Source organism: Tinamus guttatus, unplaced genomic scaffold, assembly GCF_059628265.1.
Source record: "Tinamus guttatus ecotype Peru unplaced genomic scaffold, ASM5962826v1 Tinamus_guttatus_pri_ptg000150l, whole genome shotgun sequence".
Lineage (NCBI taxonomy): Eukaryota > Metazoa > Chordata > Aves > Tinamiformes > Tinamidae > Tinamus > Tinamus guttatus.
Window position 1 is genome coordinate 13,408,487 of NW_028288684.1, and position 21,526 is coordinate 13,430,012.

The 21,526-nt window shown below is 42.1% G+C and overlaps 1 protein-coding gene across 1 annotated transcript; it reads left to right on the forward strand.

Annotated features, from left to right (window-relative positions):
- Nucleotides 1–718: 718 nt before the first annotated feature.
- MMP7 (matrix metallopeptidase 7) lies at nucleotides 719–4,513 on the forward strand. Its single transcript, XM_010218912.2, has 5 exons — nucleotides 719–879; nucleotides 1,459–1,682; nucleotides 1,796–1,944; nucleotides 3,597–3,722; nucleotides 4,222–4,513. Exons 1-5 carry the CDS (start codon nucleotides 772–774, stop codon nucleotides 4,416–4,418), a joined length of 804 nt encoding a protein of 267 aa, XP_010217214.2. The 5' UTR covers nucleotides 719–771; the 3' UTR covers nucleotides 4,419–4,513.
- Nucleotides 4,514–21,526: the final 17,013 nt, after the last annotated feature.

Sequence of the window (21,526 nt, forward strand, 5' to 3'; positions counted from 1 at the left end):
ATTATTTAGGGTAAACTCCCTTCTTCTTTTCCTGATAGGTTTCCCACATTATTGTAAATTATGATTTATATCCTTCTGTCTAATGTAAAGAGGATGTCCTCAGAGGCCATCTCATTTTACATGAAAGATATAAAGGCTTCCCACCACATCCTATTACTAGGAGTACATTTAAAGAGCTCCTCTTCAGATCTCAGCAAAATCAGCAGAAATCTCTTCAACTTCAGTGAGTTGGATTTCCTGAAGCAATAGGATTCCTGACAGCACTTGGCTTGAAAATTTAGCTAGACAGTCTTATGCAGGCTTCCTAGGAAGTGCCAGTTGCTTCAATGACATAACACTCCCATCTGCCTCATCTTGGCCCTTGCATAAACCTATACAGCAACGGTCTGGTCAGACAGCTGTTTTAGGCTGTCTTTGTGTATAACAAACTTTGGAAGTGCAACAAGGATAGACAGTACAGTAACCGTGTTGCTGAAATTACAGAAAGCAAACTTCCGTATATCCCTCTGCTGGAATGATAAGAGAGAGTCAAAGCTGGCTGCTAGCTGCGGCGTGACATCAATGGGGAAGTCAACAGAAAGATTTGTTTAACGTGCCTTCGTTTACCTCTTAGAATAATGATGCCGTTACAGTATCACCACTAAAAAATGAGTCATGTCCATTGCCACATGCAGCTCTCAGGATCTATATAAGCATTACAGCTGTGCTCTTGGCAGCCAGCAGATCACACAGTTTTGGCTTCAGCGAGGCTCCTTGGCAAGGTGGAGCATAATGCGATACCTCTTACTTTGCGCTGCCATTCTCTTACCTCAGAGTTCTGCTTTGCCGACGCCATCTAAACTACAATCACAGAGCTCCACAGACTTAGAGAATATAAAGGTATGTCACCAGTGGGACGGTGTATCTATATTTTGGATAATCCAATTATTTTTATTAGATGTTTTACATAACTACTAACTTTCTTTCATGTTTATTTATATTATCTTATCTTACATTAATGCAACAATTACAAATACATTTGTAAGGTTTGCAGATGTGACAGAAAGCAGTTTAAAGCTGCTGACTGGCTTAGACTCTAGTTTGCAGACTTTTAAATCTAATTTGCAAAAGGAGTCAAGTTCCACCTAGTGAATTAAGAGAGGCATGTCATTTTAAAAACATCTCGGAAACATATATACTACCTTGGAAAGTAGTGGGTAACAACACTTGGTAAAAAATATATTTAAGAGGATTTCTTTTTTTACAGTGCCTTTATGTTATTGCAGTTCTTTGCATACATGTTACTCTATAATAGAGAGAGAGAGCATTTGGTAAACTAAAATGGGAAGAACAAATACAGCTAAAACTGAATGCAGCAATGCTTGCAGGACAATGAAACAATGCTATCAAACATAAAATGCAATTACTGAAATATCACAGACATACATACTAATTTTTATTTTCTTTTTCTTCTTTCAGACATATCTTGATGAGTTCTTTCCACTTCTTAGAAAAACAGATAGCCAAAGTTTAAAAGACAGAATTAAAACAATGCAGAGTTTTTTCCACCTGACTGTAACTGGAACATTAACTGCAGAAACAAAGGAAATGATAAACCAGCCCAGGTGTGGAGTCCCTGATATAGCAAATTACAGTTTATTTCCTGGAAATCCAAGATGGGAAAGCAAGTTTTTGACTTACAGGTCAGTAGCATTTCATGTTTTATAGGGAAAAGGACTGCTTAGTACCTAACTATGAGAGGTTCCTTCATACCTAAATGTTTAAATGGTATTAATCTGTTTCCTTTTGCTGCCAGGATTCTTAATTATACACCTGATTTACCCCGAGCAACAGTGAATGAAGCGATAAGAAAAGCTTTCATGGTATGGAGTGATGTGACTCCACTGAAGTTCAAAAGAGTTTATTGGGGAACTGCAGACATCATGATTGCATTTGCACGTCGTGGTGAGACTAATTCTTTCATTTTAAAATACAGTGGTTCATTTTTGACTTACAGCATGTATTTTTATAGACAGATCTTTAAGAAAGATCAAAGAGTTTAGAATTACTCTGAAGTTTGCATGGCTTATCTTCACTTTATCTTGACATCAAATTTATCAATCTATTTATTTTTATTAACTAATTTGACATCAAATTTAATTTATTTAATATTAAGAAGTAGCTTTCTCCCCATGAAACCACTAGACTTTGGGAGTTATATCTGAGAAAAGAGATTTAGTTCTGGAACAAGTCCCCTAAATCTAGGTATTCAGGGCTATGTCTGCCTTGACAAGTAGTGCAGACTAACAGGAAGAAATCTCTAGAACAAAATAGCTAGTTCTAAAGACCCAGCAGTCAGAGGATTCATATTTCAGTCAGGCTTCCCTCCATGTAGCTTTGGTTCAGTCTGGTTCCCTGGACTGAACAATCTTTGTCTATTGGGGTGCATTGGACCTGCAGAGCATCTTCTGGTGGCATTTCTTCTAGAAGGAAGCCCATGGGTGCACTCCAAGACTGCAACAAGGTACAAGGCAAAGCTTGGTAAATGCAGAGTCACTTCAAAAGCTCACTTGTGATCCAAAGTAACACACAATTATAGAAATACCTTTCACTTATGCCTGCTATCTAAGCTAACTGAATTTAGCCAAGCTAAAAGCCGACTTGACTCAAGAAGTCAGCTCAGCTGACTTGTTCTCTAGATTCATTAACTATATTTACTAGACCTTCATTACCAATAAGGAAAATCAGACACCTTGCTCACATGCAGACAACTTCAAGCAAACACCAAAGTATTCTGAGTCCCTGCTTCATTCATTTGGAAGCATATTGTGCAGCCATGAAAAGATCTCTAGGGTGCCAGCCAAAGTGAAAAAGGACCCTGCAAGTTAGAATAGGCTTTAGTCCCTCTTGTCATGTGGTGGGACAAGATCTCTTCTGCCTGTGTTAATCCTGTTCCAAGGGTTGGGACATTTCATTAATCATCTGGTGTGAGGAAAGACAAAAAATGGCATTCGATAGCCCAAATATACCTGAATTGAATCAGCCAGGTGGGTCTCCTAGAGGGGAAAGGGATTTTTTCAGGGCAAGTATAAATATTTTATCCTGACAGCTTTTGCACTAAGCGTAGGTAAAGATCAGAAATCTTTGGTTTCCACTAAAATCACTGTGAGAGTGGATGTCTACAACTGAAGTTGCCCGACACTTTCAACAGTGAAAACTTCCCGGTCCTTATGCCATCATCAAGCGTTAAATATCGTTGCTGAAATAATCTCTGAACGCTTCTCAAAAACACATTTTTGGAAAAGGTTCATAAAATTTGTTCAGTGGTTTCTGAATCATACATAAAGTAAGACAGGTTCCCAAAGGGAAAAAGTAGTAAACAGTTTTGCAAGTAAGACAGTTCTGTCATACGCAGCTTCTGAACTTCAGTCATGATTTTGGGGAGTGTTTCCTACTCCGAGCTCCTTGGTTTTAAAACCCTATCTTTCTGCTATTGTAGGAAACTTTAGTAAGAAATGAAATTAACAATTAATGTAAAAAAAGTAACTTGTCAAGTTGCTGAATTTAAACATTGCAACTAATATCATCTGATGACATTTCTTTCTTTTCCAATGCAGAGCATGGTGATGGAAGTCCTTTTGATGGAAGAGGTCAAGCATTAGCTCATGCATTTGCACCTGGACATGGCATAGGAGGAGATGCTCATTTTGATGAAGATGAAGTATGGTCAGAGACCAATCGAGGTAAAACCTATATGTCTGCATGAAAAGAGGGAGAACACATACATATATAACAAGAACACAGCTATAGGAAATGCTTTTTGCAACACCAATATTTCTTTCTTTCTTTTCAACTACATTTCTGAAGTTCTGCATTTCTTTAGCGGCTGCATAATGTCTGTTACATCAGGATTTTAAAGCACTTTCAAAAGCAAAACAAGGGCTGTGATCCTTTGTTTTCAACATAAAGTATGAAAAGGTACAATGAATGACTTGTGGGAATAAGGTTGGCTAACGGGACAGTTTAAAATACACATAAGGCCTCTTCATGCTTATTCATGGTATCAGCAGTGTTTTTACTAAAATATTGGAATTAAATAGGAAAATTCAATTTAAAAACTGTCAAAACTCTGTAGTTTCATTTCAAGGGAATGAATGGTGCAAATTCTCCTGCTTATGCAGACTGTATGCTAAAAAGAAATGACATGTTTTTAATATTGTTTTGTATGCTTCTGTGCTGTAGGAGTTAATTTGTTCCTTGTTGCTGCTCATGAATTTGGCCACTCTTTGGGACTTGCCCATTCAAATGTCCCTGGTGCTCTGATGTATCCTATGTATACGTATACGAACCCCAAAACCTTCCAGCTTTCAGAGGATGATAAGCGAGGAATTCAGAAGTTATACGGTAAATTCATAATGAGATTTGATTTGAATATATAACCTACCGGGGTACAGCTTTCACTCTCTCCCTGATTGCAAGGGCCTCCTCATATTACGCAAATCAAGTGAGGGAAGAAAATTGCAGGGAAAAAAAGCCATTCCGCTGCATTCATCCACTGCCATTTCCATATTGCTTCTCACAGAGCAGCAGGGCAGGAGGCCTGGCACACTGAATTTGACTACAACTGCACTTGCAGAACAAATCCTGGGGACCATAGTCAGTAAATGAGCCACTTACTTAAATGAGTGGGCTACTGGGTGACTAAGGTTTTGCTCCATGAGAGATACTGTCCCTCTCACCAAGTCAGTGGCACAGCTCATTGGATGTGAAAACTACTCTGCATTAGCAATGAGGCACAACTGGAATTGATCCCATGGTGTAAATTTTGCTAGAAGCACTTTGCTTCAAGCATCGCCTTCCCCAGACCACACAAGAGGAAAACAATGAGAATAAAATATAGTTTTCTAAAGTGTCCATTTTCAGTATAATGTATCTGATTTGTGTTTCTTTCCAACAGGGCGCAAGTCTGTGAATTCTTGAAGAGAGCGTTTCAAAAAAAACCAAAGAATTCATCTCTAGTACTTGTGGGTGTTCTAAAAATATTTTTCTCTTCTGGATAATCAAAGGAGAAGCTCTTGAACTTCACATTACAATCCTGATTTTTATATGGATGTATTTACACTTTATACAATTTGATTTGATTATTATTAAAAAAAAAAAGCTTAAATATTGTCTGATGTGTTTTCTTGGGGGTGGCATTTCACTGATGGTGGTTCCTGCACATGCATTACAGACAGGCAAATATCTTTCTGAGTGGAGGCCCAGGTGCCTATGGGGCCTGTGAACACCTACTGCTGGAAATACAAACTATACTCCTGGCTTCCTTCCAGTTCCCAAGTGTGTCCTGTCCCTTTCCAGGCCTTGCTGATGCCTCCTCAAAATCACACTGTGCTTCCTATTCAGCTTGCACGTAGAAGAGGTCATCTTCACAGTCTTTCTTTTAGCCTGGGCTGTGCAGTTTCCTCACAGGAAACAAGTTGACCTCCTAGTTGCTCTGGGTGGTTGCTAGATCTGGGCAGTTGTCCCTGAGGACCTGAGCTACTGCCTGTTGCTGAGAGGAATGGCCTATCTACTTTCCATACTTTAAGAGGTGGAATGCCACAGAAAAATGCACCAATGTCTGTAAAATCCTAGGACAGGGCAATCATGCCTTCCCTGCCTCCTGAGCAAAGCATCACCTGAAAAACTGGAAAGCCTCCACAGAGACAAAGTGATTAAAACGACTCACTTTGCACAAAAGTACTAGTCTACAAACACTGGGGCTTCTTTGCATATCGAGCAAGCAGAACTATCATGCGAGCACAGAAAACTCTTCCCATTTATGCTCAATCTATATATAGTTCCTGTTATGCTCAATCTATATACAGAACCTCTCTTTTGGGAAAACAGCTGCTACTGCCACAATTCATGTCCAACACACTCCTTAGACATCTTAGAGCATGGGAGAGCCAGCCAAGGAAAAGAATCATTCTTCGGGGGAAATAACACTTAGACACATCAAAAGAATAGTAGATTTCTGGCTGGGTCAACTCAGGCTCAAGGAGAAAAGGATACATACATTCTTTCCTGCCGTGTCTCCTAGCACTCTCCTTGCTGTCCTGTGGGAAGGTGGGTGCAGTATCTGCAGGTCCCAAGGCACTTGGCACAAGGCTGAGCTCTGGCTCCCCAGCCCAATGCTGCTATACCCTCCATCAGCCAGAGCTGATGGTTCATTGGAGGAAGCATCCCAGAACATGACTTCTCATTTCAAGCATTTGTAACTGAGCTATGCAATATCTGCTTCCATCTAGTGGTGCAGCTCTGCAAGCTCTGCACTGGCTCGACACCTTTTTGTAACACGGATTTTATCTGTTCACAAGCCCACGGCACTTCCAAGAATACATATCACCATTAAGGGAAATCAGAGACAAGAACAGTGCTAGCAAGGAGTGCTGCCTCTTCCTCATTCACTTAAGATTCTACTGCATCCAGAGCAGAATTTTATATGATATCTTAGTACATACCTGAGGAACAATAAGCACATTAGGTTATTTCAATTATTTGTTGTTGAAATTATTATTTCAGTTATTTAAATTGCATATTTGGAAGACATTATGTCTCCTCCTTTGCTACAGGAGGAGAAATGGGTAATTAAATAGCATTTGCTTAGATAGGGCTTTTAAGTTTTTGCTTGGTGCATTACTGCCCTGTTAACTAATAATAATAGCGGCCGACAGTGGCCGACACCCCTGAGGACTGTGCTGCCATTCAGAGAGACCTAGACAGGATGGAGAGTTGGGCAGAGAGGAACCTTATGAGGTTCTGTAAGGACAAGTGCAGGGTCCTGCACCTGGGGAGGAATAACCCCAGGCACCAGGACTTAGGGGTTGACCTGCTAAAAAGCAGCTCTGCAGAGAGGGATTTGGGAGTCCTGATTGACAGCAGGTTAACCATGAGGCAGCAATGTGCTCTCGTGGCCAAGAAGGCCAACAGGATCCTGGCTGCATCAGGAGGAGCGTTGCCAGCAGGTGGAGGGAGGGGATCCTGCCCCTCTACTGAGCTCTGGTGAGGCCGCACCTGGAGTATTGGGTGCAGTTCTGGGCTCCCCAGGACAAGAAGGACATTGAGCTTCTAGAGAGAGCAGAGAGCCACAAAGATGATTAAGAGACTGGAGCATTTGTCATATGAGGAAAGACTAAGCGAGCTGGGCCTGTTTAGTCTGGAGAAGAGAAGGCTGAGAGGAGATTTGATCAACGTTTTCAAGCATCTGAGGGTGACTGTAGGGAGGATGGGGCCAGGCTCTTCTCAGTGGTGGCCAGTGACAGGACAAGGGGTAATGGGTACAAGTTGAAACGCAGGAAGTTCCACCTCCATATGAGGAGGAACTTCATGACTGTGAGGGTGACAGAGCCCTGGAACAGGCTGCCCAGAGAGGTTGTGGAGTCTCCTTCTCTGAAGATCTTCAAAACCTGGATGCCACCCTGTGCCACGTGCTGTGGGTTCCCTGCTGGAGCAGGGGGGTTGGACTAGATGATCTCTAGAAGTCCCTTCCAACCTTAACCATTCTGTGATTCTATGAATAATAAAAAGAGGTTTTAACACAGGTTTGTTATTCCAAATGACCAGCAAATGGACTTGGGAGACAGAAGTGGCAACATTTAATGTTGGTCCTTTGGAATGACTTGACTGGCAATGAACCAATTATTTGAGTATCTTGAACCTATTCTATCAATGTAGAGTAAAACTGCGAGACCATTAAGCTGATGTGATCATAATTCTATACAAGAGGTGAATAGGATCTGTAGGCAGAAACTAGTCGTAATTAGTTAAAAATTACTTTCAATTCACGTTACATTAGTAATCCTATCTAATCCTACTGTCTGCTGTGTAATCAAAGACTAAGTGAAAATGCATTTGTTTGGAGAACTTACAGTGCATCATTTATTAACTTTTTTGCCTTTGAAAGTTTTTTTCAATAAACTTGTCCTGTACAAATTTATTTATACAAACAGAAATATGTTCAAAATAGATCTGATGATCATAAATTGAAACAAAATCATAAATTAATTACATTTAATCCACAGCTGCCCTGTGAATGAGTGACACTCTGTCCCAGGAACTGTTTTCCTCTGAAACCCTAGAAAATTAAACATTTCCAGGAGATATGGGAGGTTAAAATGGGCATAAAGGTACTTTCATTTATCTCTTGATTTAATTTAATAATTTTCCCAAGGAACAACCTACAGAAAAACAGCAGTGAAAAGACTGAAGTACCATGAATAGAGACAGGCATCTAAGAAATACATATTTGCTTCATGTTCTCGGCTACAGGATGGTGGTGCTCCAACACACAAAGTGAACATTAAGTCCAGTTCTGAAGTTTATGCAGCTTTCAAATCTTTTTACTTTCTGTTACTCCATGTGCTTGAGATCATGTCATGAAGAGTATATGTTTCCAGAACCTTTTTCTTTTTTTTATGAAATATTTCTGCACACAGCATTAACAGTGATATTCAACAGAACCTGTCTGATTTAATTCTTGAGGAGATTTACAAGTCTGGTATCAATCATTTGAAGGCAGGAGGCTTCAAATAGAGGACCGATATTAGAAAACACTTTCAAAAGGGAGATGGCACTGGGCAGAAGAGCCAGTCAACATAAACTCCTGTTCAGTACATTTTCATTACTGAATTCAATCTGAAATTTGGGATTTTTTTTTTTTTTTGCCATAGCTAATGCTAAACTGCATTTGCACAAAAAATAGTGTATGCAATGACGTTATATTTTGAGATTTGACTGTGGTAAGAAATCTGATTACACATACAGTTAGTTGTTCATATGTGCAAAGTAAAACTATAACTAAAATATCTACAGTGATTTTACTAGGCACATTTTCTTTACTGGTGGACAAATTGTATATTTTAAAGCTCTCTTTGGAAACCAATTTAAATAATTGGTACAAGCAGAATTCAGTGTATTTATTTTCTTCACACAACTACTTCTGAATTAAGAAAATGAGATCTAATATTTGCAATTCTTTGTTGAAGTAGGTGTGAACTTCATTTTAAATTATGTATAAGAAAAAAAATGACAACATTGTTACTTCTTCTGTGCCAAACAATTAACCAATAACTATAGTCTTATACTAAGTGGTGCTATATTCCATTGGGGAGTCTCAAAGGAGAAGAGAGAAGCTGATAAAAAATCTAGGTATACCTTTTATCTTATAAACTGATTATTGAAAGTTTAAATGGTTCAAATACTGAGGAAAAAAGAAAAAAGAAAAAAAAATAGTAAATACAAAAATCCATCCCTCGTGGCCCTCCTGACCCAAAGATTACTTGAGGCAAAGGAATCACCACTCTATGCTTCTCCTATTTTAATACCTTTGTCTAGGTCCCAACACTGAGCTACACAAATGTGTTTTGGCCTAGCACAGTAGTTCTTATATTTGACTCACTTTTTACACTTTTTACAGGATATATCCTTAAATTCAACCCGTTTTTTCAGGCTTCTTTGCAATAAGTACAATAACTAAATGCTCTCTCCTGCACTTCTTTTACACAACTATTTTACCAACCTACCTCTCCCTACCTTCATCTGGCTAGTTAGTAACTGACTTATCTCATCACTTTCCTCAATATTTCTCTTTTTTCTTCCTCATTCATACATACGTGTATGCACCTAGGACTATTTTTGCTCCTCAGCTGAACAGTAAAAATATATTTGCCTCTACTGGCTGCTATTCCTAAGGAGAGAGACAAGGCTCCTAGCCCATGCTGCATTCGGATGCAGCAGAAACCAGCCCTCCAAGAGCTGAGCCCCCACTCCAGCTCTGCGTGGGAGCAGAGTTCGCTCATGGCTTTTCTCTCTTTCTGCTTCCGTTTTGCAGTGGGGCTTAATTACTACATACACCGGTAATAAGGGAATGAGATCTCCAGAGAATAATTTAATGGCATCAGTATCAGAAATACCAGCCTTAGTTATATAAATTTAAAGTGCTTCAGGTAAAAAGCTGACAGATACATGAGGGGATAAGCCACAAAAGAATGAGCTGTGCTCTGCCCCAGTACCATGCTCTTGGCTCTCCCTCAATAGTGTTACCTGGAAATTTCACCCAATCTGAATATGATTTTCTCTGTTTTTATAAAGTTATATCTTAGACATTTCAACAAAATCTGCATCAAACAGGATGTTCTTAGTGGTGTAATGCTTTCAGTTCAGCAGTGTCAATCCATAGTAACACAACTGACATCAATGGAATTATTTTGCATGTATTTATCAGAGTAAAAATGTTAGTGAAGGACTAGAGAAAATATTATCTGTTTTGATTATTGTTACGGCAGGAACCACCAGAAGACAGAGAACTCCAGATAACCACTGCTTGTTGGAAAAGGCTGGGAAAAATTATTTGGTGGGGGGAAAATTGTTAGTGTTTCCTGTCAGTTCTAAAAATAAAGATCATGAACTAAAAACAAGAAGCAGAACTAAAAACAACAGCTGATCAGGGATACAGGAAGATATGGAAGATATAGAAAAGCAGAGAACACTACAGACGTTCGACTTGGATACAGGGAGAGATACGATAGAGGGCATACACTGAATGTTATGAAATATTCATTACTTATTATAACACAAAAAGTAAAGTGCTCCCAGCTAAATGTTGATGGAGATTTTAAATGAAGAACAAAGTACTCTTTTGCACAGCAAATATCCCAGGTGTGGAATTCACTTACATAGGGAATGTACACTGTGGAGATCCAAATAATAAATGGATCTAGTAGGACTTAGACATATTTCTGTAGGATAAGGGATATTAAGCATGAAGGTCTAGGAGCAAATGGCAGCCCACTGACTGGTAAAGGAAGGATCAGTGTAAACTTATCCAGTTGTTATGCTGTAAATCTTGCTTTAAGCAAAAGGAAACACTTTATCTGCAAAGCCAAGAACTGTTAATGTAACTGAAATCTCAGCAGCCTACTATCAAAGAACTACTATTATTCCAGATAAAATATTATAGAAAAAAAAAAAAAGGAAAAATAAATAGTAACACAAAAATAGCCTCAATAATAACACAGTCAAAATGGTTATGCACACACACATCCCACTTCTTATCCCTTTCCCTGCTGTTGTGCTCCCCCTTGCCGGACACCTTTGGACCCTGAGGCTGCAGGTGTCACTCTGAGGGCAGCGTTACAGAGGCAGCAGGGTCGAAGGCTTTACCAGGGCATTCAGGTGCTGATGCTGATGGTTTCTTCTTCTTCACCTGGAGTTACTTTTATAATTTTGCTAACACACTTTCACATCTTGACGCTTTTACATTGGTCTGTAAACTCTACATTACATCAAAAAGTACTCTGTATGGTGATTTAGTTTATGTTAGATGTTAGATCTTTGGTTTTCGTTACCCTGTAATACCGGTTTTGCTGAGTTTCCAGGTGTACATTTCTTTAACAGACAGCTGGTGAGCAGCAGCTTTTAGCCCAGAGTCTGGTGATATCCTGTGCCCTTTTCTTATCATGTCTGCATTCCTCTATGCTAAAACCTGTGATCCCCCTTTTGGACTTCTGCTATTAACCTTATCTATATGCACCATTATGGTAGGGTCATAAATACTTCATGCTACAGAGACTAACTACTTGTTAGTGCCAACTGTATAAAATAAAGTAGACCACACACTTTTACAAAAATAAGCTAAAGCAAAACCAATTAGGCAATACCCACCTGGCCATTAGAAAAACATCCTGTTAGAGCTCAGCAAACTAAAACAAAGTTCCAGGCAGGGAGAAACAAGTTCAGACAACATCTGACAAGTGCTAGGGCTCTGCAGAATTAGCAGGAACCTTATGAGCAGCTACTAGCAGTGGCTGTGTTGTGTGCAGACCTGACCATGGGTTAGACGGCCCTGACCCCAATGGCCAGTCTCATCTTGCAACCTCCCTGGAATACAGAAAGGAGAGATTAAGGAGAGAGATAGAGCTCCTGTGGCAGACAGCCTTGGGACAGGGCACCAGCTAAGGACTACTTTCAGAATCACAGAATGGTTGAAGTTGGAAGGGACCTCTAGAGATCATCTAGTCCAACTCCCCTGCTCAAGCAGGGACAGCTAGAGCACGTGGCGGCATTCAGGTGAGTTTTGAACATTTCCAGAGAAGGAGACTCCACAGCCTCTCTGGGCAGCCTGTTCCAGTGCTCTGTCATTAACAGTAAAGAAGTTCTTCCTCACATGGAGATGGAACATCCTGTGTTTCAATTTGTACCCGTAGTTAGATTATAGGTAGAGCATATCTGTTCCTATAGACCTAATAAAATGTTTTCCAGCATTAGTAAAGATGTAAGGCATGTGGATATCTTCCAGAAAAATGGCTTCTAAGTAGTTACTATTTTCCACAGCTGATGTTTGAAGGAGATAAAATGAAACATCTGCCTCAATAATGTTTCAGAAGACAGAAGATACAGGAGCACAGTAGGATACAGAGGGAGGAGATTTGGCGCTCCCTCTTTGACAATCCTGCTCCTCAAATGTGTGTGCCCACATATCAAGCAAAGACAGCAAAGATGAGGAAAAATATTGACAAACCTTTACATATATATATATATATATTCTGTAATATAGAATATATATAGAATATATATATGTTCTATAATCACAGAACTAAATGAGTTTACCACCATGGTTTTTCACAACTTCAGGCTTTTGCCAGGAAGCTGTGGTTACAGCGCAGGCTCGGGCAGCAGACAGCATGGCAGGTTGCATGGGGGAGACGCAGAGCAATGAGCTCCCCTGTCCCCAGAAGCAAGGGAGGGCTGTGGCAGCAGAGGGACTCTCTGACTGCTGCTGAAACATCAGCATCAAGGAATGGTTTCTGTCCTTCAACAGCTCATTCACAGCCTGACTTTGACAACACCACTTACATCCACTGCTGTTTCACAGTCATAAAAAAACAGTGGGCTGGCTGCCTCCGTGGGAGGAGGCATCCTAACAAGGCAATGGATCGCCTTCAGAAATGATAAGAGACTGATAAATGCAACCCATCTGTGAACTCCAATGCCAGAGTAGATAAACTTAACAAAAATAGAAAGACAACAAAAGACAATAAACACTGATGAGGGAAACAGAGACAAGGAGACCGGGATAATGCAGAAGAGGCCAACAATCCATTGTTCCAGCTTCAGGAACACCATGTCAGGTAAGCAAGAAAAAATGAGACCAATGAGTAAAGGAACAAAACTCTTAAGGTGGAAATCAAGGTTTGATGTGAGAACAAAATAATAAACAACTTGGTTATGCCATCACTCCGGTCCACTTTGGGATCTTAAAAAGCATGTTGGGAAGAATGACTAGGATGTAGGCACGGCTGAACTGGAGGCCAGGGCAGCAGGACCATGACCACAGTCTGTGCCTGGGCCCATCACAGGTCCTGGCATATCTGGTGTCTGCTGCCACCTCTGCTGCAGGAGGAGGACGTGCACCCAGCTCCCACTTGGCCACTAGGCCAAGACTGACTAGCGAGCAGGGAGACTTCACCATATTAAACAGAGAACAACGAGCTGCTAGGGCCACACTGCAACCCCAGCACCCTCTCACCTTCTTGGACTCTGACAACACCAACAGAAGCTGCTTGCCTCACTTCTTTTCATTGAGCAAAATAATAATGATTTATTATTACTTTATTATTATTCACTGTAATGTTACTATATTTAACGCTGCTTCTCCATGCCTACTTGTGAAAAAAAAATAGAAAAAAGTAGTAATCATCATGATGATCAAAATACTATTCTTCAAGGGAACAGAAGGGCAAGTACTGTTTTATAAAATGGACTACATTCTGTAACATACAAAAAGCAACATGCTTCCCTCCCAGTTCTGTAGGATCAGCAAACATGCTGAGGGCGTGCTCCATCCCTTCATCTAGGCCACTGATGAATCACTTGGATGGGATTGGACCCAGTACTGACCCCTGGAGGCACCACTAGCTACAGGCCTCCAACTAGACTCTGCTCCAACCCTTTGAGATCTATTTCTGTCCTCTGCTGACAGTTTTTGTGAGTTACCTCTGCTTTATGGCTCCTGTTTGGCTTCACCTGCACCATCTGTACAAAGCCATGTATCACGGACAATGTGGATCTGAGATGCGTACATGTAGGATCGATAGATTTTGATGATTCAGTTTGGGGATTTTTATTCCTAATACTTATACAGATATTTGAGCAGATACACATCTATCTCACCAACAGAAGGGCAATCTTCATCAAACAAGGACATTCCCCTAATAGGTCAGTCTGCATCCTTGAATGAGCTGCCTAAATGTCAGTGCACCCTTAGGACACTAACAGGCCTTCGCTGCCCTGACCAGCCTCACCTGGCATCTCCATCCCCTCACTGATCCAAGAGCTCCATTTCAGGCTAGGCTTGGACCTTTGATCCTTGCTAGAGCCACATCGTAGCTATGTCTGTACCCAGCCCTGTCATCCCCTGCCCTGGGTTAGTCACTCCTTTTCATGGATGGACTCCAGACCTATAATGTAGGTAGTCTTCTCTCCAGTCCTGTTCATTGGATCAATCTTCTCATAATCTTGTTCCAACCCATCTCCCAACTGTACCCAACTGAACAATGACCTGAATGGACACTGGACCAGACTCATCACCTTGCTTTGTCTGGTGAACCCCTGCAGGGGCTGGTGGAGCCTGCACTGTCAGCACCCTGATCCTGCTCAGGTCCTGCAGGACTGCACCCTGGGCAGTGAGGATGCTGCTCCTGCCTGTGCTGCAGCCGTCCCCAGCTCTGGCTCATGGGAGTGGGGTACTCCCACTCTTGATGTTCCCTGACACTGAATATCACATACAAATTCAGGAAAACATAAAAATATCCTCATCAACCCTATTTTTTATGCAGAAAAATATATGGAAAATCATTAATTATACCAAGCATTGAATATTTCACTAAATATTCCCAGAATGTTACCATTCCATCGGCATATGAACAACTCTCAGTCACCCCAGACCTATTGTCAGAAACAGACTTGTGCAGAATGAGAACTACCAAATCACACAGAATCACTGAATGGTTGAGGTTGGAAGGGACCTCTAGAGACCGAACATGATAATGCCAAAGCAACAAATGCAAAACTCTCTGAACCTTAGTAAAAGCCCCACAATATTTTTACCTACCCCTTAGTTTCTGCTAACTCATCAGTCTTTTCCAGGAATTACCTACCTGCCTCTAACTCTGTTTCACAAGTCTAGAGGTTTTCTTTATCCCACATATTTTAACCGCACTTTTTCCCAGTTTTCCCACAGCCAGATAAGTTGATAAACAGATTTTATTCAGAGCCATGTTATTAACAAGGAGAATAAATATACTCCTCACTCTTGAGGTTCTAGAAGATGATTTTAAAACAGTATTTAGAAAAACAGTAGACGTTTTCATGCAGTTTTGTGAGCCTTTTTTGTCCATATTCAATACTCCCAGCGCTTCACCTGTTTACACTGGTGCTTGCATCCACATTTAATTCCTATTCCAGCATCATCTCTGTGTACATACTGTGAAAGTACATATTTTATTTCACCTACTAGCTCTTCAGGTTTATATTCCCTCAAGAAACGTGTAGAAGGGGCACTTCGGGATATGGTTTAGCAGACGTGGACTCGATGGTATTGACGGTCTTTTCCAACCATAATGATTCCATGATTCCATAGCACTTCGCTGTCTGTCCCCTCTCTACCGCGCTGCCTGCTGCAAACCCGGGTTTAACCCGGGCACTTGGCGGCCGCCCCCCCCGCAGGGGGCCGGGCCGTTGGGGCGGGCGGGACGGGGCCGCCCGCGCCGCGCGCCAGGGGCGGTGCCGGCGGCGGCGGCTCCTCCCCGCGCCGCGGAGCCGCCCCGGCCGAGCCCGCGCGCCGCGCGCGGCCGCCCCGCTGCCCGCGCTGCCGCCATGAGGCCGCTCGCCGGGGCGCTGCGGGCGGCCGCGCTGCTGCTCCTCGCCACCTGCCGTGAGTACCGGCCGCGGGGCCCGGGTGCCTCGTGTCCCGCCGCGCAGGGGCCCCGGCCGGGCCCCCCGGCCGCCCCGCGTGTCCCGCTCCGTCCGGGCGCGCGGCTTGCGGGGCGGCAAGCGGCTGGAGGGGGGCAGGCGGGCGGGCTCGAGTTCGAGCTTTTTCCTTCTTTCCAGCCTTTCGAGCACGATCCAGCATTGCAGATGGCATCGCCCGTTTATGTAGAGGAGACTCCTAACAAAAAGCAGGAGTTGTGAGGCATAGCGTTCGGGGCGCTTGTGAAACGAGCGATAATTACCTCTTCCTCCCTCTCCCCGCCGGACTCCCTCCCCATCCCCCCCCCCCCCCAAAAAAAAAGAAAAGAAAAGAAAAAAAGGCCAAGGGGCGTTTTGCTGATGACAACGAAAGCTTGCACGCAGTGCGAGGGGGCACAGACATGTGGCAGTGGTGGTGGCGGCGTCTCCCACCAGCTCCGTCCCGCCAGGGCCAGGCGCTGCACGAGAAGCGTCAGCCCGAATTCGGCTCCTCGGTGGCTGCTGCTCCCAATCTGCCCCAAAAGGGGCACAGAGGGGGCAGCCCGGTGCGCCCCGCTGTGCGGGATGGGGGCCCTGAGTGCCCCCCTCTCTGCGTTGGGGCCGTTTAGCGCGAGCGGCTCTTGCGGTCGCCCTGAGGTGGCCGTGGCTCTGCTCTTCAGAGGGACCTCATGTTTGGCCGCGTCAGGCTCCTCATGTCGACAGCTAGTGTGAGAGGGCAGGCAACAATACAGATATAAGAAAAGGAAAGTGAGGAATGTAAACAGCTCTGTGTTTTCCCTGTATTTACTTATGTATTTATTTATTTTTGAGGAACTTATACGTAGTCAGCTCTGCTAATGTATTACAACCTCCATTTCATAACAAAATATTACGATTTCATTTGATGAGAAATCTGCCTGGTTGGTCTTTGCAATGCGGCTTCCTGAGAACATGCCCTGGTTTAGCTCAGAGTGCAGTAAGCGCCTTGGTAAGATGCACTGACGTTACAGTACAGGAAAATAACCAGAGGGACGGATTCAAAGGCAATGGAAAAACTCCTGGGACAGGATTAATCGCATCTAAGTTTAGGCAATCCAGTGTAGACATCTGTATGTGAACTTATTGTGCAGACTCCCCTTATAATGAATTGTGGCCATTTAAGGCTTTAGATTTAGATTTATCGATTAACTACCTTTTTTAGGATGAGATGGGTTGCCTCAGAGAAGCAACTGGTTTTTGCTGTGGACAGATGCACTTGATTTAGAGTCTGCCGTGGAATCATAGCATTTGGGTCAGGCTCTTGGGTGCTTATTTTAGATCATGTTCCTTAATACAGTATGTTGAAATACAGACCTCAGATTGCAACTGCAGTAAAAGTGCATCATTCACTTGAGCTTGAATTTTCGATTACTCATAGAGTAGCATTTATATTGTATGTTCTGATTTTTGCTTTTTGTGTTTTATCTCTATATATTTAATTAGGTTCGCATCTTAGTTTCTGCCCGCTTATTCAGACACTCCTAGCTGAGGTTGATGTTGATTTCAGCATGAGTTGGAATGATTCACTAGTTAACACTACAAGGGAAAGTGTGAAATGCACCCAATACTATGAATAAGTGAGAGGGGTGTTAGTTTTGTCCACACTTCCAGTTAAGATTTTGGGGCAGACTGGTTATTTCAATATAATCCTGTTCTTTTCCTCTGCTAATAAGTTTTTCTGTATGTGTCAAACAAGTCAGTGAAAGAAACATTACCCAAATATTAGGGTTTACAAAAAATCCTTTCCGGCACTGTGTGAATCCAGGTGGCTTTGTGACATCTGAAGAGGGAGGAGAACTGCCTCTCCCCAAGAGAAGAATCAGTGACCCCATCCTGCTCTGTTCAGTCTGGCAACATCTTCCAATAATTTATCTATATACAAAGTTACTCGCATATATCAAAGTGACCTGCAGTACTGAAAAATGAGCAGCGGTATCGGCCTCCAGAGCAGTCACTCAGACCTAGAAACAGGCACGGGATTTTGCTTTCAGTGTATCCTCACTTACCTTAGATTCCCAGGTGGCAGTGAAAGGCGTAATTGTTCTCAGATTCAAATCGATGGGCCTTGCGAATCCATTACTTTGGCCCATGTTGTTTCTGTCAACTTCTGTGTAACTGTGTGCGTTTCCTCTGTAAGGCTGTGGGGTTTGTTTCACCATGTTAAGCCATGGAGACCTGTGAAAATTGCTGCTAAGATAATTTTGCCTGGCCTCTGTAATAGGCTAAAGCAATAACCTTTGTGGTAGCTCAAGAATACCACTCTGAAAAATAAATGCAAAAATCTTTGTTTGAGGCAAAAGGCAAATACAGAGTTTTGACATGGCAGAATCTTGGGTTTACAGTTTGTAAAAAGTCATCTAGCTAAGATTATAATACATTTATTATATAGGGGATTGGGAAGTTGCTTCTTTTTTTTAATCTCCAGAATTTGGATTTCATCCAGTTCACATTCTCTAATTTAACCATTCCCACCCAATCCTTGACTCATTTGGATTGCACAGAGGTTGCTGTGCAAATCGGAGAGCTCTCTGATGCGCTGGGTGCTGTCAGGATCTCTCCACTTTTGTACCTGTGGGTTTTTGTTTGTTTTTGTTTGCTTTTATTTATTTATTTATTTTTAACAATAGAAGCAGAATGACTTTGGGACAAGCCTTGCTTGCTTATGAGAGCAGCACTGCTGCAGGAAGTGTGCTCGCCTTGGCGTGCACCCGCCAACCGCAGCACTTCTGGTTTTACTGCACCTGGCCTTAATGAAGGAAAGCATTGAGCTGCCCCTCCCTGTTTTTTTATCTTTTTTTTCTTCTTTTTTAGGTTTGGAGGTTTGGCACATTGTTTTTAATATGGAAATTTCCTTTGTTCAGTTCTGTTTTTGCCATGACAATGAACACGGATACCTTTTTTCTTTTCTTCTTCTGGATCTGGTAGGAGCAGGCAATGCCACAGAACCGCTCAACTCCAGATTTCAAGCTCCGGCTTGGTGGCTGATTCTTGGCCCCAAAGAGCTTTAACTCTGCTTGTCCTCAGAGCCCTCTGCATTAGTCACCTGCCTGGTTTCTTCCCCCTTTCCTTCACATGCTCTAGCATGTGCGTGGGACTGACCTTGGTCAGCCAAGGTTTCTAGTCCTTTCACTTTCTTTCCTGGTAAAGGCCAAGAGCCCTCGCAGCTTTGTGGAGGACCAGTTGTAACCTGCGATGTCATCTTCAGCAAGAGCTCCAGTTGTTCAGAAACATTTCTGCAGAGAAGGGCACAAGTCTTTCCCCCTTGATTTAGCCCAGACTGTCCTTCCTGTCTCCTTGGCTAAAGCCTCCTGCTTTCCTGTAGGATACACACACCTTGGACTTCATTCTTTGAGGATACAGACTAGTTTGGAGATGATGTCACCTTAAGATTTTTTTCCTCATCTGCTTTCAGTGCCATGTGTTCCACTGTGACACATGCTTATGCAGTAGCCCATATTAAGATATATTTGTATGTTGTGTCTTTTAAGCTAGGCCAGGTCAGTGGTGTGTTTCAACGTATGGTTCGTTAGCAATCCTGCCGCTCTGAGCTAGGACTAATGCAGTCCTGCCTTTCCTTCCACTTCTGGTGATTTTCCCCTCTCTTGCCTTCATCCAGTCCTGCAGGGAGCCTGTTACCATTTGGCTGAGCTACTAAAAAACATTATAGTGCTGATTTAGTGATTTTTTTGTTTGTTTTTTGTTTGTTTGTTTGTTTTTGTTTTGGGTAACATTCGTTTTCTGTTTGCTCTTCATCCCGAGTCAGATCACCAAGTGAACTAACTCCAGTCCTATTAAACAGGAAAGGCAGAAACACCTTGCAAGGGTGAGGGGACTAGGGGGCTCTGGTGAAGATGTTTTTCTGAAGGATTTGCCCCTCCTGGGGAAACGGGCTTAGCTGAGCTCCTGGGGCTATTTTTTTTTTAATACAATCAGGTTAGACGTTTTTTCTTCTAAGTTCCCTAATTAAGTAGCGTAATTCATCTTGCAACACTGCACTCAGCCTTGATACTCCAGGGATAAGACACAAGTGTTTCATTGTTTATATTTGTAAACCTTGTTATTCTGACATCTTTCTTAAGTAAGATTTCATAACTTTATTACAAAATGCCTTACTTCAGCAATACTTATTTCAAGTTATTTCCTTTCCTATGATGCAGTATTGTCTCTAATGCCAAAATTGAACTGTGCTTGGCAAAAGCAGCACCAACAATCCATCCTCTTGCGTGTGTCAGTGCCAGGGTTTGTGTGCTATTGGTTTATCTTTAAATCTTACCACTTGTATGTAGCCCAGGCCTGAGAAGAGACTGATCAAGCCTTGTCAGGATAGTCTGAAGGATATAATGGTATTTCGCTAGAAACAGGACAGGGAAGGTTCTCACTTGCATTTAACCTGCCAGACACTCAGGAGTTAATGTTAATGTGCTGTCCGTCCCAAACTAAGGGATGCGACGACTTAGTGGAGTTTATTGTCTTACATAAGCTGTCCATAAGCTCTCACCTGCCTGCTATACAGATATGGATTAAAGGAGAAGATTTATGTGAGCAGTTCTTTTCCCTCTGCTATAAGTGATGATAATCCCGTTACTACTTCAGGAAGATTCTTGACTTCCTACTTGTAACTTCTTTATTGATGTGATCTGTCAGCTCCAAAAGGGAGCTCCAAACTTGGGATACTGATTATGAGGAAGATAAAGCTGAGGATGGGAGGGAATTCCTGTTTCCTTAATGGTTGGGTAGTCCAACAGTTACGCATTTTTAATGTGCTAAGAGCAGACTGGTGCTGCAGTTATATTGTCATCACATCTGGCTCTTGTCCACAGTCCTGGGGATGTCCTGGGGACCTGATGGATGATGTACTAACGTTTTTTTTTTCCTTCATAGTAATAAAATACTTAAAATATCTAAAAAATCTAAAACCTTCTATTTTTTCCTTTTTTTTCAGTTGCTCAGAGTTTTGAAAATACAGACAACTCATCAAGTACTGACATTTGTCATACGGAGGCAAATAACAATGCGCAAGGTAATACTCTTGACACTTCGGTTGCTATTCCTCAGTAGCATCCAGAAAACATCTATTTTTGTATGTAAACTGTCCTTGTAATAGTTTGCCCTGTTCACTTGTCAACACCTGTTGTGCAGAAGGGAGCACATGACTATTCGAAGCCAAAAAAACTATTTAAGAGAAGCTGATATACAATGGAGAGCAACTTGATCCTTGCTACCATTAGGTCCGCTAAGCAACAATGTTAATTCTTTGCCAGAGTGAAAAAAGAAATAAAATGGGGAAAGTGTGTAGGTAGAAATATCTGAAGGCGTCAATTCAAAATTAAGAATAATAACACTAGCTCAAAAAGTTGCTAGACTTCTAGTTGCTAGAAGAGAATGCAGGGCACTCGTTCAGCTGATTTTAATGTGAAAATATATTCAAGGTCCACAATATCTGTGTTCATTGATACAGTACAGGTTTATTTCTTAGCATAAGAGAAAATACTGACTGCCTTTTGCTTAACGGCCTTAAGCA

Coding starts and splice junctions, on each gene's coding strand:
- MMP7 (XM_010218912.2), top strand. CDS start 772: ATGCGATACCTCTTACTTTGCGCTGCCATTCTCTTACCTCAGAGTTCT. Junction 1,683..1,795: donor AGCAAGTTTTTGACTTACAG/GTCAGTAGCATT, acceptor TTTTGCTGCCAG/GATTCTTAATTATACACCTG. Junction 1,945..3,596: donor GATTGCATTTGCACGTCGTG/GTGAGACTAATT, acceptor TTTCCAATGCAG/AGCATGGTGATGGAAGTCCT.